This window comes from Glycine soja, chromosome 11 (genome assembly GCF_004193775.1).
Source record: "Glycine soja cultivar W05 chromosome 11, ASM419377v2, whole genome shotgun sequence".
Taxonomy (NCBI): Eukaryota; Viridiplantae; Streptophyta; class Magnoliopsida; order Fabales; family Fabaceae; genus Glycine; species Glycine soja.
Window position 1 is genome coordinate 6,415,160 of NC_041012.1, and position 15,486 is coordinate 6,430,645.

Consider the following 15,486-nt stretch of genomic DNA (forward strand, 5'->3'; position numbering starts at 1 on the left):
CCTCTCTATTATGATAAAATTTGAAACGTCTTTCACTATCTGAACTTAACAGTAAATTGACGAGTTTTCGTTTAGGCCGAACTGTTCATCACTTATATTTGATGTTAGCTTTGTCTCTTGGACAGTATGGTTAGTTTGATACAAGGTTTTATACGTCAATAGTTATCTCTTTACTAAAATTAATTTGGTACGATCATAAACACTTATAATCATACCAATTAAAATGTGTTAATTTGATACATGGTGTTATAAGTCAAATATTAAATGATTCGAAATTATCTTTTCTAATTTTTAAACACTTAATTGATATATAATAAGTCTTTAAAGGATAAAATTTATATCAAGTATAAATGTTTAAGAAATCAATAATTGATCTGATATTTTAAAATAAAAAAACAATATTTTATTTTTGAAGAATGTAAAATTTAAATAATATTAACTTAATTCATACTGTAATGAATAAGACTTAGACAATAAAATCATAACAATCCCCATACGCCATTTGAATGCCTAATGGGAATTAATTAGTCAGTTTCTCACTCAGCTTTATCCTCCCCAACACCGCATGTCATCCCTCGACTCACACCTCGTCGACAGAGTGACCTACACCCACCTACGCCGCAATCCACCGTGATTTTGTCTGCCGCAACCCCGCCCACCCACTGTTCATCAGCGTTGTAGCCACTGGCGGCATCAAGCTGACTCTGACGACGGTCATGAATCGACTCAGGCGAAGGAGTGGAGAGCGTGCTTCTTCGATCTTCACCGCAGGAACCTAACTCCCAGATCTATTGCCAGGCGTCGCTGGTGGAGGAACGATGGTCGGCGCTGTGTCGTCTCCGGCAAAAACGTAAATCTTAATTTTTTTTAAAAAACAAATATGGATTTCCCATGTGCATTTTCGTTGTTGAAAGGTTGGTTTAAGTTTGATTTTGTTAGTGCCTCATTTGGGCGAGTATAAGAAATTGGAGTTTAAGTTTGCCTTGTGTTGCAGCAGAGGAGAGAATGGGGGTGCACTGATCTCCAGAAAATGAAAAAGAAAGGATATATATGGAAAAATAATTAGAAAGTTAGTGAAGGGGGTTTAAAAGAAAAATGGAACGTGCATTTAGTAAGATCCTTATTTGTAATTAAGAGTCAGACTATGAAAATAAGATTAAGATGGGTCATAATTAGGGGTGGAAATAGTTGGGCCTGATATAGTTTTCTTTAAATAGGTTTAGTCTTTTTAAAAAATTTAAGGTCTAAGTTTTGCATATTATATGTTATTTTTAAGCCTATAGTTTGTCTTTCTTGAAATTTTTTTTTTAAGCTTATTTTATTTTATATTAAATTTTTTATGTAGGTATGACACATCCTAAATAAGGATTGTTAATGATTAGAGATGATCACAAGTCTCAATTATTAGAATACTGATTTTTTTTATGTAGTTATGATACATCCCTAAATAATAACTTATGAATCCGAACTGAAAAATTCGGATTGACTCGATTCATTGGTTTGGATTAAAAAACTGAAAATCTGATAAATTTGGTTTGAGTATCTGATTTTGATTTAAAGGATTCAGACCGAACCAATCCATCGTATTAAATGATTTTTTTTATATTTTTGTTAACCTTTTAATTGTTTGTATTAAGAAATGACAATGTCTTAGCAATTTTAGTTTTGTTTTAGGCTTTTGATTGTCATTACTTATGACTGATTTGGTAATTAACAGTAATTTAGCATCAATTCTTTTATATATATAATTTATTATTTTAATAATAAATTTGATCACTTGATCTAAATCAAAATGAATATGATTGGATTGTAGGTTTCATTCGAAATGGAGACCCAAATAAAAAATTTAAACTAATTAAAATTGATCCATTCATATTAAAATGTCTCAATCCTATCTAGACTGACCTATGTCCAATTCTATTAGTAATATATTTTCTAACACACTCTTTTAAAGCATATATTATTGTGGTTAAAATTTATTTAAAGATAAGGATCAGGTTTCATTAAATGAAAAGTAAGATCACCCAAAATTGTTATTTTCAGTAAATTTTAGTCAATGGTAATTAAAGTGTTCAAAAAAATGTGCTACAAAGTATACTTCTATTATTTCTCATCCCTAAATAAATTAATTAGCCAATGAAAAAAATATTAGTCTAAACAAACTATAAATTATGAAAAATAAAATCACTAGTACTCAAGGGATAAGACAAGAATCAAGATACGCAAGTTAGACTCTATAAAAGTTTATTCTAATTTGTTTATATGATATAAAATTATTTTTAATGTGTAATATGACATTCTGATAATTTACTTACAAGATTATATTGCATAACAAGGCTTCTAAATAGGATAAAGTTTATCATTTAATAAACTTATAGACTTAATTTTTTTATGTATGTTAACATGTTTAATATTTAAAAAGATAAATAAATATAACTTGAACACATTATAAAATTAATATAATAATAAGACTAAAAAAATATTTATATTTACTAAATATGTCAATTTGTTAAATCTAAAAAGACTTTTTGAATGATTCAAAGTCTATCCTTTTTAACTAAAACTTTAGATCATATGTTTAGTAAAAAATGTAGGTGCACAAAGAGACACATGGACACACAAAGACAAACACACGTATAAAAATATATTAAAAATCTTAATAAATTGTAAAATATAATCTTAAGACTGGTACAAAACATGAGTTATTACACTACTCTCTATATCTATGGATTGGGCGGAACCATGTAGGAAGGAGGAGGGTTTGGCCTCCCTTATTTTTTTTTATAATTTTTTAAAAAACAGATTAGTATTTCATTTATATTTATTTATTTTAAAGAAATTTGATTTTTTATTAAGTAAATAAATATAATTTAAAACTGAATTTATATTTTTTAAATTTAAAAATTATTATGTAATTAGTTTTTATCTCTTAACATTATTATTTTTATAATATTGAAATCAATAGTAAACTCAATCAAAAAAGAAATCAATAGTAAACTTTTTTATGAAATCTTATCTTAATATATTTTATCAAATTTAGTTATTATATAATTAATTTTTGTCTCTTAACGTTTTCAAATTATAAAATTGTTGGTAATGTTATCTTTTTCAACAAACCTGGATTTAAATATTATATTTCATTAAATTTTAGTTATTATATAATTAATATTTAATTGTTTAACTTTATTTTAATTTTTTACAACTCGAGGAGTTCTTGTTTTTCAAATCTTAAATAAATAAGAAGTGATAAAAAAAATCTCATATAAACAAGTTGCATTAGATTGATGAAATATTGTTATAACTTCCAAACTATGTAAGCAAATAATGGTAATTGTTGTAGTTATGAGTTGTAACATTGATAATATCGACAAAGATCGAAAGGTGCACTGTATCAAAGAAAAATGTTTTTAATTTTTTCATATTTTATGTTTAATATTTTAGTAACAAGACTACGTAATAATAGAATGAAAGATAATTTTTTTTATCAATTGTTTGATAGTATAAATTGAAAAAAATTGTTGAAAAACTAATAATCATTTATTATTTTTGTGACATCGATCAGAAATATATTGTATGTTTTTTTATAAGACTTTTGTATTTTGATGGATTATTAATGTAATTTAATTTATTGGAACATCTATGAATATTTTTTTTATATAAGTAATGATATAATTTTTGGATGAATTTTAATTTTTTAATTGATCCCTTGTCTCAGGATCCGCTCCTATATATATATATATATAAATATATTATAATTATTTTGATATAAATATAAGTATAGTACAAAGTAACGCAGCATAAAGTTAAAGGAAGAAGTAACGCAGCATCATTTATATTTTTATTAAATATCCGTTTGGCTTGGAAAAATACAATATTTTCAGCCAGATGTCTTTGAGCGCGCATTTGAAATATGAATTTCACCAAAAAGAAATTTGAATATCACCAATGGTAAATACAAAACAAGTAAAACACATAGAAACAAATAATCTCTTAATTATTTAAAAGGGAAGAATAAATAATATTTAATTATGTCATTTAATACATATTTTTTATATATATAATATATTTATTGGCTAGCCATAAATAAGCATAGACAAGGAGGCCAAAACGATCTTCGTTTCATCTAAAAGGTAGAAATATAATTTAGTTTCTCGTTAAGAAAAAGCAAAATTTGGATTTCACAATCCGAATACTATTATCTCCCTCATATATTTGACTTGAGAGCGTATATATAGAAATTCATTTTAAGTAAATTTAACAAGCATTTTCCATTTTTATTTTGTGTCCCCCCGCCTAAAGAAAAAAAATGAAACGTGAAATGTTTTTCGTTCATACAAGCTTTGCCACCTAAACATTTGCCAACTTTCTACGTAGCCTATATAATGAACCTTGTCATGTGTCCGAAACCCTACCCTTAACATTCAGCTATCCATTCCTTTTGTTTCTCTGTGTTTTCCTTAGTCTAAAAGATCGGTTTCATTTTCAGTTCATTAACCATGAAGAACTCTGAGTCAGTGAAGATGGACGCCGCCGCCACCACCATGACCACTGCTTCTTCTCCCATTCAAGGGGGTGAAGGGTCCCATGGAGATGGAGAGAAGGCACTTAGCCTCTCACCACAGTTGGAAATTAAGAGTGGTGGTGATGATGCAGTGGCTCCTAAAGGGAATGACGAAGTGGGTCAGAAACCCACCTTGGTTGGGGTTAGTCACAAGAGAAAGGCTTCAACGGAAACCAATCCGTTTTGCGAATCCGATCCAAATAGCAGCAACGATTCTAAGCGTTTCAAATCGTCTTCCGTTTCAACCCCAAATGTTGAACAACAAAAAGTTGATGAGGAAATGCGGCCTCAAGGTAAATTAAAATTAACCCAACTATATATATATTTATACGAATTTCTAGATTGTCAACCATTTTTCATGACTGGGTTGGTTTGCCGAGAATCGCCAGTAATAACACACTCTTTGACATGCAACTTTGAACACTAGTTATTTTTTGCTGAAATTTATTAAAAAATATGATTTTTTTGGATCCCACTTGTTAATTATTTAATGAGACGCACTTGTGTTAGAAGTAGATGTTACAGATGTGGTGTGTTGTTAGCACCGTGCTAGTTTAATTTTATGTTTTTTAATTTGTTCACAAAGAAAACTTAGGGATGGATGGGAATTTATATATATACTTATGTGTTGTTGTTGTATATGCTGGGTGTTTAGAAGGTGGAGATGTTGAGAGTGAGAAAGTGGAAGGAGACAAGGGCGTGCCTGATGGAGGACTTGTGGAGATGGACTCGGACCAAAACAAAGGAGAAGGGTTAACAGTGAAATCACCCAACGACAATGTGGAGACTGAAGCAACTGAGAGCATGAATATGGAGCCTGAAGGTGACAATAAGGGCATAAACAAAGAAGGAACAGTGAACTCGCCCAGTAACGTCGAAGAAGAAAAAGTGGAGACTGAAGCCATTGAGAGCATGAATGTGGAGCCTGAAGGTGATGACAAGGGCATGCCTCATGGAGGAGTTTCGGAGTTGGACTCAAACCTCATCAAAGGAGAAGGAATAGTGATCTTGGACAACAATGTTGAAGAAGAAAAAGTGGAGATTGATGGTGCGGTAGAGAGCATGAATGTGGAGCCTGAAGGTGACAAGGGCACTTCTCATGGAGGACGTTTTGAATTGGACCTAAATCGAAGAGTTGACGAAATAGTGGACTCTCCCAGCAATGTTGAAACAGAAATGAAAGTGGAGAGTGACACTATAAAGAACATGGGTGTGGAATCTCAAGGAAACAATGACATGCCTCGTGCGGTGAGACTTTTGGGGATTGACCTAAATCTAGAAGCTGATCAAGAAATGGTGCTGCACTCCCCCAGTGATGCTGAAAGAGAAACTACAAGAGTGAAGCCTGTCGTTGGAGACAAGGGCATGCCTCATGAAGGATTTTCTTTGTTCGACCTTAACAAAGAAGTAGAAGAGATGGTGGAGCATGATGATTCTGTCGATCAGAACATTAAAGTTGTGCCTTATATTGCAGAAGAAAACACTGAAATGAATTGTGCAATAGACAAAATGGTCCAAATTGGAGGGGAGCTTCTTTGCGAGTTGAACAAAGAAGCAGAGCTTTCTTCTGATGAAAAGGAAGTTGAAGCCGAGCCTGCAGCAGCTAATGCGGAAGAGAAGAAGAAGAAGACTGAAGTGGAGTCTTCTGCTGCTGATAAAAAAGTTGAAGTTGAGCAATGTGCTGAAGAGAACAATGAAGAGGACGATGATGATGATGTTGTAGAGGTGGAGAAGAGAGAAGTGGTGCTTGCACTTCCTGCAATTGCTGAAAATTTAGAGGAGGATGATGATGTTGTAGAGGTGGAGAGCAGCCAAGTGGTGCTTGCACTTCCTGCTGTTGTTGAAATTGAAGAGGATGATGATGATGATGTTGTTGAGGTGGAGAAGAGAGAAGTGATGCTTGCACTTCCTGCTATTGTTGAGAATGATGAAGTGGAGACATCTCCTCCTCCAGGGAACTTTGTTATTGACCTCAACAAACCTCCTCCTGGATACAATAATGATGGAAACTAGTCCTGAGAAGCTATTAGCTATTATATTGCTGCTGGTGTACGTGATGATCGATCGGTTTTTGTATTTTAGTTCTTAAAAATTATTTTATAGAATAATTTTTAAAAACTAGTTCCTAGAGAGTGTGGGAGTGGGAGAAGAATATGAGACTTTAATTATATATAAGGAACAATAACTTAGAGATGCTTTTGTATTTTCATCAATTTTAAGAACTGAAGAGATAAATCTTGTTTTTAAAAGTGCTTCTTGTTTTGCTGATAGAATTACATAAATGAACCCTTTGTGTTTGTATTTGTGTTTTTTCTTTCGTTTTTATTTGTTTGGGAGATACAATGTTGCTTGGCGCAAGTTGTAATAATTCTTTTGGGTATTAATTAGTTGTAAATATCAATAGTTATCGGGATATGAATTATAAAATATGTCTTATTGAGATATTGAGATTGTTCTTGTAAACTCAAGCACAATTTAGTTAGTAATTTTTTCTAGTTTATTTTTAAATTAAAATATGTTTGAGAGGATGATGGAATCTCAAAATTCATAAAGGGTTGTTTTGGGAAGTTATTTTTAAAAAATGAATATGGAGTGATAGTAGAAGAAAAATGACGACCATAATACAAACTAATAGATATAAAATAGCATTATTGTGAGTAGTGATAGATCTAAAAATTTGATGTTTGCACAATTTAAATTTTGTAATGTATATAAGAGAGTCTCTACAAAAAATTAAGATGAGTGTTAAAATCTAGAAATAATAGATCTTGGTGCTGAGTGTGCTAAATTTGATATAGATATATTGCGTATAGTGTAGTAATATGAAAGATATAAATTTCTGTCCTCTCTATCTGTTTAGTCCAGCTATAAAGGAGAATGAATGTGGAATCAATTACACATATACGAAATGTAGATGTGAATTCTTTATCATTATTAAACTAGATATATTTACATCCTATCGAGGGATATAGGATTTTTACATCAGGTACAAACTGAAGTTTTATTAATTTGTGATTTTTTTAAAGGAGTTAATGTTTGATATATATTGCTCTCAAGTCTTAACTTCTTGATCATTTGATATTTACTCAACTAAATAAGAAAAATAATTGGGTGTGCATGCTATTTAAGTAAATGCTGCCTTTTTAAACAAAGAGCCTATGATTAGTTATTGAATCAAAGATATTTTTTTATGTAAATGACTTGTGATTAATTCTTGGATAAATTTTGGTGGGAATGACTATATTTATAGATCACTTTAATTAGGCTTAAATTAATTGAGATTTTAATTTACCAACGAATTCAAGACTCTAAGTTAATGGATGGAAATAATTAATTTGAAATAATAATAATAATAATAATTATTATTATTATTATTATTATTGTTAAGATAAAAACATAAACACTAAAATTATATTATAAAATTTTAATACATCTAATAAAATAAATTACATATCTTATAATTAAAAATACAAAAGTTGAAAAGCAGCGTGTGTTCCAGCGTATAAAAACAGACCAGGGGCATAATATAAACACACTTAATATTTACTTATAATTATAATTTGTCAAAGTGAGAGGGTGCATTTTGCACTCACTTACATATAGGTCCGCCAATAAATTTATGATTATTTTCACCCATAAAACAAGTTCAATGCCATTAAATTATTATTTTGTAGGAGTAAAGGGAAAGGCTGGAAACATTGTAGATTGTCCTAATTAATGTGTAATTGAAAAATGTTATTACTTTTGCAGTTTTTTTTATAAGCAAAATATATATTAAAAGGAGTATAAGAAGCACTCTATAATCTATTTACACATCAAGAGACTTGTCTTGCCCACTTCTAATTAGTACATTATATATACGTACAGATAACTAAAGCACCAGTCCACAAAAGAAAAAAGAGGCTTTCTGTAACTTAAGCTAATAACTATGACTAAGACTTGAATTAATCGATTCTAAAAGGTATAGTGTTTACGATCGAGCTAGCTGATATTTTAACATAATACTTTTCCTGAATAACATTAATCATAGAGACCAAAATAGAGTCACAAGACTTTCCAGACATATTTTAACTTCCCTTTACCAGTCCTAGCATGAACGTGATGTTTCACATTCAAGGGAAGCATAAACCAAGCCATGTGTAGAAATCTTTCAAAACCTAATATATATGACACTCTGCAAATTATAAGAGTACATGATTAGTATTAATTTCTTAATGGTTGTAATAGAAATCACACAAATTAACTTTTTTATTTTTTTGAGGAAGAGAAAAGATTTGTATTATTCTTTTGAATACAAAGGGTACTCAAAAGTATATATTGAACAAGAGAGAAATCTTTTTACATCTCCAAAACTCAACCCTTGTTTAAAATTCCTCACACCTTAACCATCAAAATAACTCAGTCTAAAACACATAATACATCCTCATTATTTATAAGTTACATGATATATGCTATTCCCCCAAAAAGAACAGAAACCAAACCAATTATTGCAGGCTAGTATTCTTCTATGTTTGTTGTCAAATGTCAAACGTGAAGTTCTTGGTGAAGCCATCTTAAAACCTGTAAAACATCAAGTCACTTGTTCAGGATGTGCAGCCTCCAAGTTTTTTATTTTCTGCTGTCCAGATAAGGCCTAAGGTTATCCCACAAATGTACTGCTCGATATGCTGCCTTGAAGCTGCTATGATTTGATGTTGTTAATTATGGTCATCATTTTATCTATATGGTTGTCATACGCAGGAAATTGCTTGATATAGGGTCTTGATATTGTGGTTTTAGAAGTAGTGATACTGGTTTAACTATGGTTGTACCACTTTCTTTTGTAATCCTTGATTATATTGCTCCTAAACTTTGGTATTCCTTGTGCTGAGTTTGGTGACAGGTTACTAATAATTTTATTTTTCATATAAAAAGACAAAGTGAACAACTAATTTGGTTCTTGAAAGTAGAAAACCCTCACACGTTGACCACTGAAATTAAGAAAATGTCAAATAAATTCTTGAAATATCAAATAAACCCCTAAACTTAATTACTGTTATTTATCCCTAAATATATATTCATATTATCATTTAAGTAACGTTTTTCTTAATTAATGTGATTCTCGATTTGCATTTTCAAGATTTTTTTTGATATTTTTTCATTTAGGGTCTAACATGACAACATCTTCCAATTCCAATTTTAGGAACTAAAATGATTGAATACTTAAAAAAAGCTTTATTGAAAATTTAAGAAAATTGTTGGATTTAATTAATGCTAGATATAGAAAGAATATATATTTAGACATTGATACTTCGGCTTTTATCCACGACCACTTGTCTAAATTTGATTAAATATAATATTTCCTTTAAAATCCACAAGCATCTAATTCTATTGTCTGATTCCTAGCAGACTAAATAGCTAAACTAGATTTTGGTATACCATATGATTTGCCACATGTCCCTTGTTTCTGAATCGCAGCATAGAAGTCCCAAGAATAGCAAGTAATCAGCAATACATTCATCAAATGTATATGTTATATTTGAGCATGATTGTTTAACTTAATTAATAATTTTAAATTTGAGTTCCAAATGTATTAAATAATTAAAGAAAGAACTTTAAGGTTGATAATAATTTTATCGATTCGAGCATGTATCTTATGAAAAATACCTATATATGATCTGTCTTTAAAAAAAATGTTGCACTTGAAAAATAGGTGAGATCTATATTTTTCTTGTCTTTGAACAACCTAACCATGGAGCATCTCACCTATTAGAAAAATGAGGCATCACTAGAATGTATGATCACTCTCCTATTGCCAAACTTAACTTTGAAGTTCAATTATATTGAGTACAACCACGAGATCAATGCATGCATGAGCCTTGAATGACGTGAGCTTATCTTCCAAATAGTATAAATGAAGGTTTCCTAACTGATGATGAGTTAATTACTTTGTATGCTAAATTCATCATATCACGTGCAGAATTGTTTGGATAAATGGCCGATGGTAAAATACAAAAATCATTATATGCTAACTGTTTTTGTATTTCATCACCCATCATTTGTCCAAACAATTCTTATGCGTGTGACCTCTAGTATATATGCTAACTGTTTTAATTTTGGTTATATATCACATATTATTGATGGTGAATAGTTTGGTTTGGTTCTTTCATCCTCTCACAATCCCAATGATCTAGTTTGGTTCTTTCAAATATTTTCCCAATTTCAGCTAACTTTTAAGCCTTTGGAGGAGTTGTGGCACCGAACAAACATGGACCAACTTTCTTGGCACCTGTTGTTGCACCAACTTCCAACTGGATTCAACGTTTTTCTTAGAAAGGTGATTATATTAACCTTCAATATGCTACTTGCAACATTGAATCGGAGTGCTCACAACATGTTTAGATTTCATAATTTGTAAAAATGCTGGTCAGATGTTGTTGTTGTTTGTTTTAATCGTCAAAAACAGATATATCAATAAAACGGCACAAGAAGTGCTTTAGAGTAACAAATTACATCAGAAAATCTGTATACAGAAAATGCAACATATTCAGCAATTAACACTCAAAGGTTGCAGCATATTCAGCGATTAACACTCAAATCAGAAATAATACAAGCTCTTAAATTAAAAGACCATTGCTGAAAAGAATAACAAAAATCACGCTCCAATCCTTTTAGCCACGACCAAGAATGTAACACCGAATCGTTGATGATGGCTGCTGTATCAAACACCGCTCCCTGGAAGATACATTTATTCCGGTGTTTCCAAATATTCCAGGTCCCCATATGTGTATCTGTAGAAATAGACGTGTGAGAAAAAAATATATAATAAGTTTCAAAAAATTAAACACAAATAGTTTATAGGTCAACAATGTAAAGTTGTTCTCAAATTAAAAAAGTACTTAAATTATTTTGTGTCCTAGATAGTATAAAAGATAAAGAAAACTTTAACTTTAAAAGCAATAAAATTTACACTATTAAAAAAACAAAATATTCAAAAGTGTTATACACGTAGAAAATATTAACTTCTTTAAGAATTTAATTAGATTGTACTGAACAAAATATTCAAAAGTTTTATATATACACGCACGGGCAGATCCCGGACCTAAGATAAGTGGGGACGGGAAAACTATTTTTTTTTTAAATATTAATATTATTTATTATTATACATATAATAATTTTAATAGTTGGATTAAAGCTTGTAAACTTAAGTTTGAGTTGTTAAATTTAATTTTTTAGGGATTTTTCGTATGATAAAGTGAAACCAAATTTTGAAGTAATATTTAGGGCTTACATTCAAGTGGTCTTTCAAAGGAATAGTGATTATTTAGACAATTTTGAATAAAAGATTAAGGTTTTGTAAAAATATTTTTTAATGGTTTGTGTTTGGATAATAAAAGAACAATGTAAAAATAAAAACATGTAATTAAAAAGAATAAATGAAGAAAAAATCAGTGTTTTTGTGAGAATGAGTGATTTGACTAGTCATGGTTGAACTTAGTTTTCCCCTTTTTAATGCGATAACCTCAATTAATCTAGTTATTTATGTAATTTTTTTTAATTCATAATTATATTCTAATTCTAATGTCTTAGGCGAAAGAATCTAAGTCATTTAGATTAATTTTCAATGTCTTGACAAACTAACCTAAATGACTAGCATTAACATTCAAGAATTAATAGAGTCTAATTGGTATTGACCTATGTCTAGCATTAATCCCAATCAGTAACTATTCTTAGTTTGAAAATTAAAAGAATGTTTATCGACTAAATTAAGATTAAGTAATAGGCAATCAAGTTAGAACAAGCATTAAGAGAAAAGGAAGAATAATAAACTGAATAACTATATTGAAAGAAGAGTATTACATGAAATTGAATTCAACCTTTCTAACCTTGATAGATAAGGAGATTAGCTGCTCATGCCTTGATTATAAATCCCAAAATCAAACATACAAAAACATAATGAAATCAAGCTAAAAGCCCTAAGAATGATGTTCTATCTCTCACAAAATGTGGTCTCAAAAGTGTTAGAATGTCCCCTTAATTAAACATTAGGTCTTTTATATTATGATATGAGCTTGGACTTGTGTGACTACCTCACTTAGTAATGTCTCCTTAAGTGAGACTTTCTAATTCCTTTCAAGACATCTTTTGACTCTCCTCACTTAAGCTTGAGTAACTTAAGTGATGCCTTATGACATTAAAAAAATTCAGCTTCTTCCTCTCCCTCCTTGCTTAAGCATACAACAAGTCACACTTAAGTGAGGGATTCCCAACTTCATTTCCTATAAAAAAAAAAAAAAGCTCCACAAAAACATTAAGAAATCCTAAAAACTAACAAAACAAAGATCCTAAATGATAATTTCTAATCTATCTTAATTTTGAGTCAAAACAAGGCTCAATGTATCAAAGTGCTAGGTAATCACCTCAAATTATATGTGAAATTAAAACATATTTAACGATTATCATTTGTAAAAGCATTTCAAGTCTTTTACAAAAGTGAATTTTGAAATAATATTTTCATATAAAAATGTATTTTTGGGGTAACCCAACATGTAACCAAAATCAATTTAAACTTATGTCTTACTACAACCAAATTGAGTTTTCCAACAAAATGTACTCTCTAAAATGAGTTTGGAGCACCCAATGCAAAATCAAACATAGCCTGTTATCTTCATCAATGATTTTGTTTATTTTAATGATATATAATAAATAATCTATTACTCTTAAAAGTGTGTAAGATAAATTAATATTAATTTTTGAAATACATAACTACAACACATGTAATCATTAATAGCCTGTTATTAAAAATGTTATTAAAAACTTTTGGAAACATTTAAAAAATGTTATCAAATATGAATAAATGTTACTACCATGTTTTGGTGTCATTTTATCGAATATTGTGTATTGTTCATGCCTCTAAAACATATTGTAACCTTTATTTATATTTGACAACATATTTTAAATGTTGCCAAAAGCTTTTAACAAAATTTTAATAAGTGTAGACAAAAAAGTATTACTAAAAATCACTTATGTAAAAATGCGTAAAGACACACTTTTAATAAAATTACTTTTCTGATAAAATTATTTTTATGCAATACGAATGAATATGTAACTGTAAATTATATTTATTAAAACTTATTTTAGTTTTGATTTAATATATTTTTTTATGTAATCATGTTAGTTTCTTAACATAGAAAACAAATAATTGCAATGAAAAAGAGAAAGAAATAGTAAAGAATGTTATACAGCTCACCTTAATTAGATGCACTGTAATGTAAATGGGTGGGCAGAATATTTTTTCCCAAAGGGAAGACTTTTATTAAGAGCAGTAGCTTGATTAATTTGTGTCTTGTGTGGCCATTGTTTTTCTACATAATTGTGCCTTGGGTGACCTTTAAATTTGAGTGTATAATTGAAAGTCCTAATAAATTAATTCCATTTTGCCTATAAAAAAAATCTATTTCATGAGAACTTTAAGTTTAATAGTTGCATTGATAAAATTCATTTTTGACAAAGAAATTATTGAAATGACTATATTACTTAGTTTTGCACTTGATATTTTTTTAATCACACCCTTATATGTGTGTTATAACCAAATAATAAAATGTGTCTAAATAAGTAAATACTGTAACATTTTTTTAAAATATTCATAATAGAACGTAAATGTTGAAGCATGAAAATAGTGTGCATGAATTTTTAAAATAACAATGAGAAAAGGATTAGTTGGGTCCTTATTGGATATCTATAAATTCATTTTCTGTAGAATGATAAAAAAAAGTGCTATAGATTAAAATGATAAAAAAAAAACTCATTTTCTATAGAATTATCTAAGTTTTTTTTTACTTATCATAAGTATCTTTTATGGGAGATAACCGTGTTCCAATCAAATAAGATGACAATGGATAATAAACTATTTTTTTTAATATTAAACATAATTGCATATCTAATACTTAAATTTGACGTTATTAATTAAATTACTCCCCATTGTTCTACATGCTTACTGATTTTCTAAATTAGTTTGAAGGAGAAGAATCTTACAAGCAGGACCACAAGCAGCGTTTCTTCAACATGTGATTATCAATGGATCCAAAAGACTTAATGAAGCTTGGAATGGTTTGATGGATATATTATTTTGTATACTGTTAGTATCAGGTTGAAGATATATATGGGTAGGATATACTTTTGATGGATGTAAGGAAGAGGATGGACATGTTACTGTTTCTCTTGGTCATTTTACTCATGTGCCTTTGCGGGAATGGTAACACTGGTACCTTCATCCTCTTTTTGCACTCTTTTAATATATATATATATATATATATATATATATATATATATATATATATATATATATATATATATATATATAATTGAATTAGTTGTTTCAAAATAAAAAACTTCCATTAAGTTAAAAAGATCAGTTTGTTTAAGTTTATTTTTAAAGATAAGTGTTTTTTTGAATAAATAAATAATTTTATGATTTTCTGATGTGTTTGTTTCAATTGATTTTACTTAAAATAAGCTTTTTTCAATAAGTAAATTTTATCTGTTTTTTTCTAAAAAAACATTGTTTTAGAAATTATTTTTTTAAGTTTCAATAAACAGGTCCAAAAGCTCTATTCAAGAATTAAGCATCTCGTACAAGTAATTTTAAGAGAATCTTTGATTATATCTTCTCCTTTTTTTCTCCAAATCATAGCAATTTTGATTAATAATACTTTTATGCGTACATGATTAATAATATTTTTAAAGCCTTTCAGTTTATTTTTTTTAAAATTAAACTTAACACCATTTAAAGGGAATTGTAATGTCAAGTATTAACACGCAATCATATATAAGAGGGAAATGTTTTTTTTATGAAATAATATTAATTAGTATTTTTTTTGACAAAATGTTAATTAGTTATGTTAATTAGTTTTATATATATATATATATATATATGAGCTTTAAAT

At 29.0% G+C, this 15,486-nt stretch overlaps 1 protein-coding gene across 1 annotated transcript; it reads left to right on the forward strand.

The window, feature by feature from the left end:
- Positions 1–4,437: 4,437 nt before the first annotated feature.
- On the forward strand, positions 4,438–6,783 carry LOC114373888 (myb-like protein X). The gene is made up of 2 exons (XM_028331458.1): positions 4,438–4,854; positions 5,217–6,783. Exons 1-2 carry the CDS (start codon positions 4,497–4,499, stop codon positions 6,572–6,574), a joined length of 1,716 nt encoding a protein of 571 aa, XP_028187259.1. The 5' UTR covers positions 4,438–4,496; the 3' UTR covers positions 6,575–6,783.
- The last annotated feature ends 8,703 nt before the right edge of the window (positions 6,784–15,486 follow it).

What these genes read in the sequence shown, in the direction of transcription:
- LOC114373888 (XM_028331458.1), top strand. Translation starts at nt 4,497, where the DNA reads ATGAAGAACTCTGAGTCAGTGAAGATGGACGCCGCCGCCACCACCATG. An exon ending in TGAGGAAATGCGGCCTCAAG is followed by an intron (nt 4,855 to 5,216) that starts GTAAATTAAAAT and finishes CTGGGTGTTTAG; the next exon opens with AAGGTGGAGATGTTGAGAGT.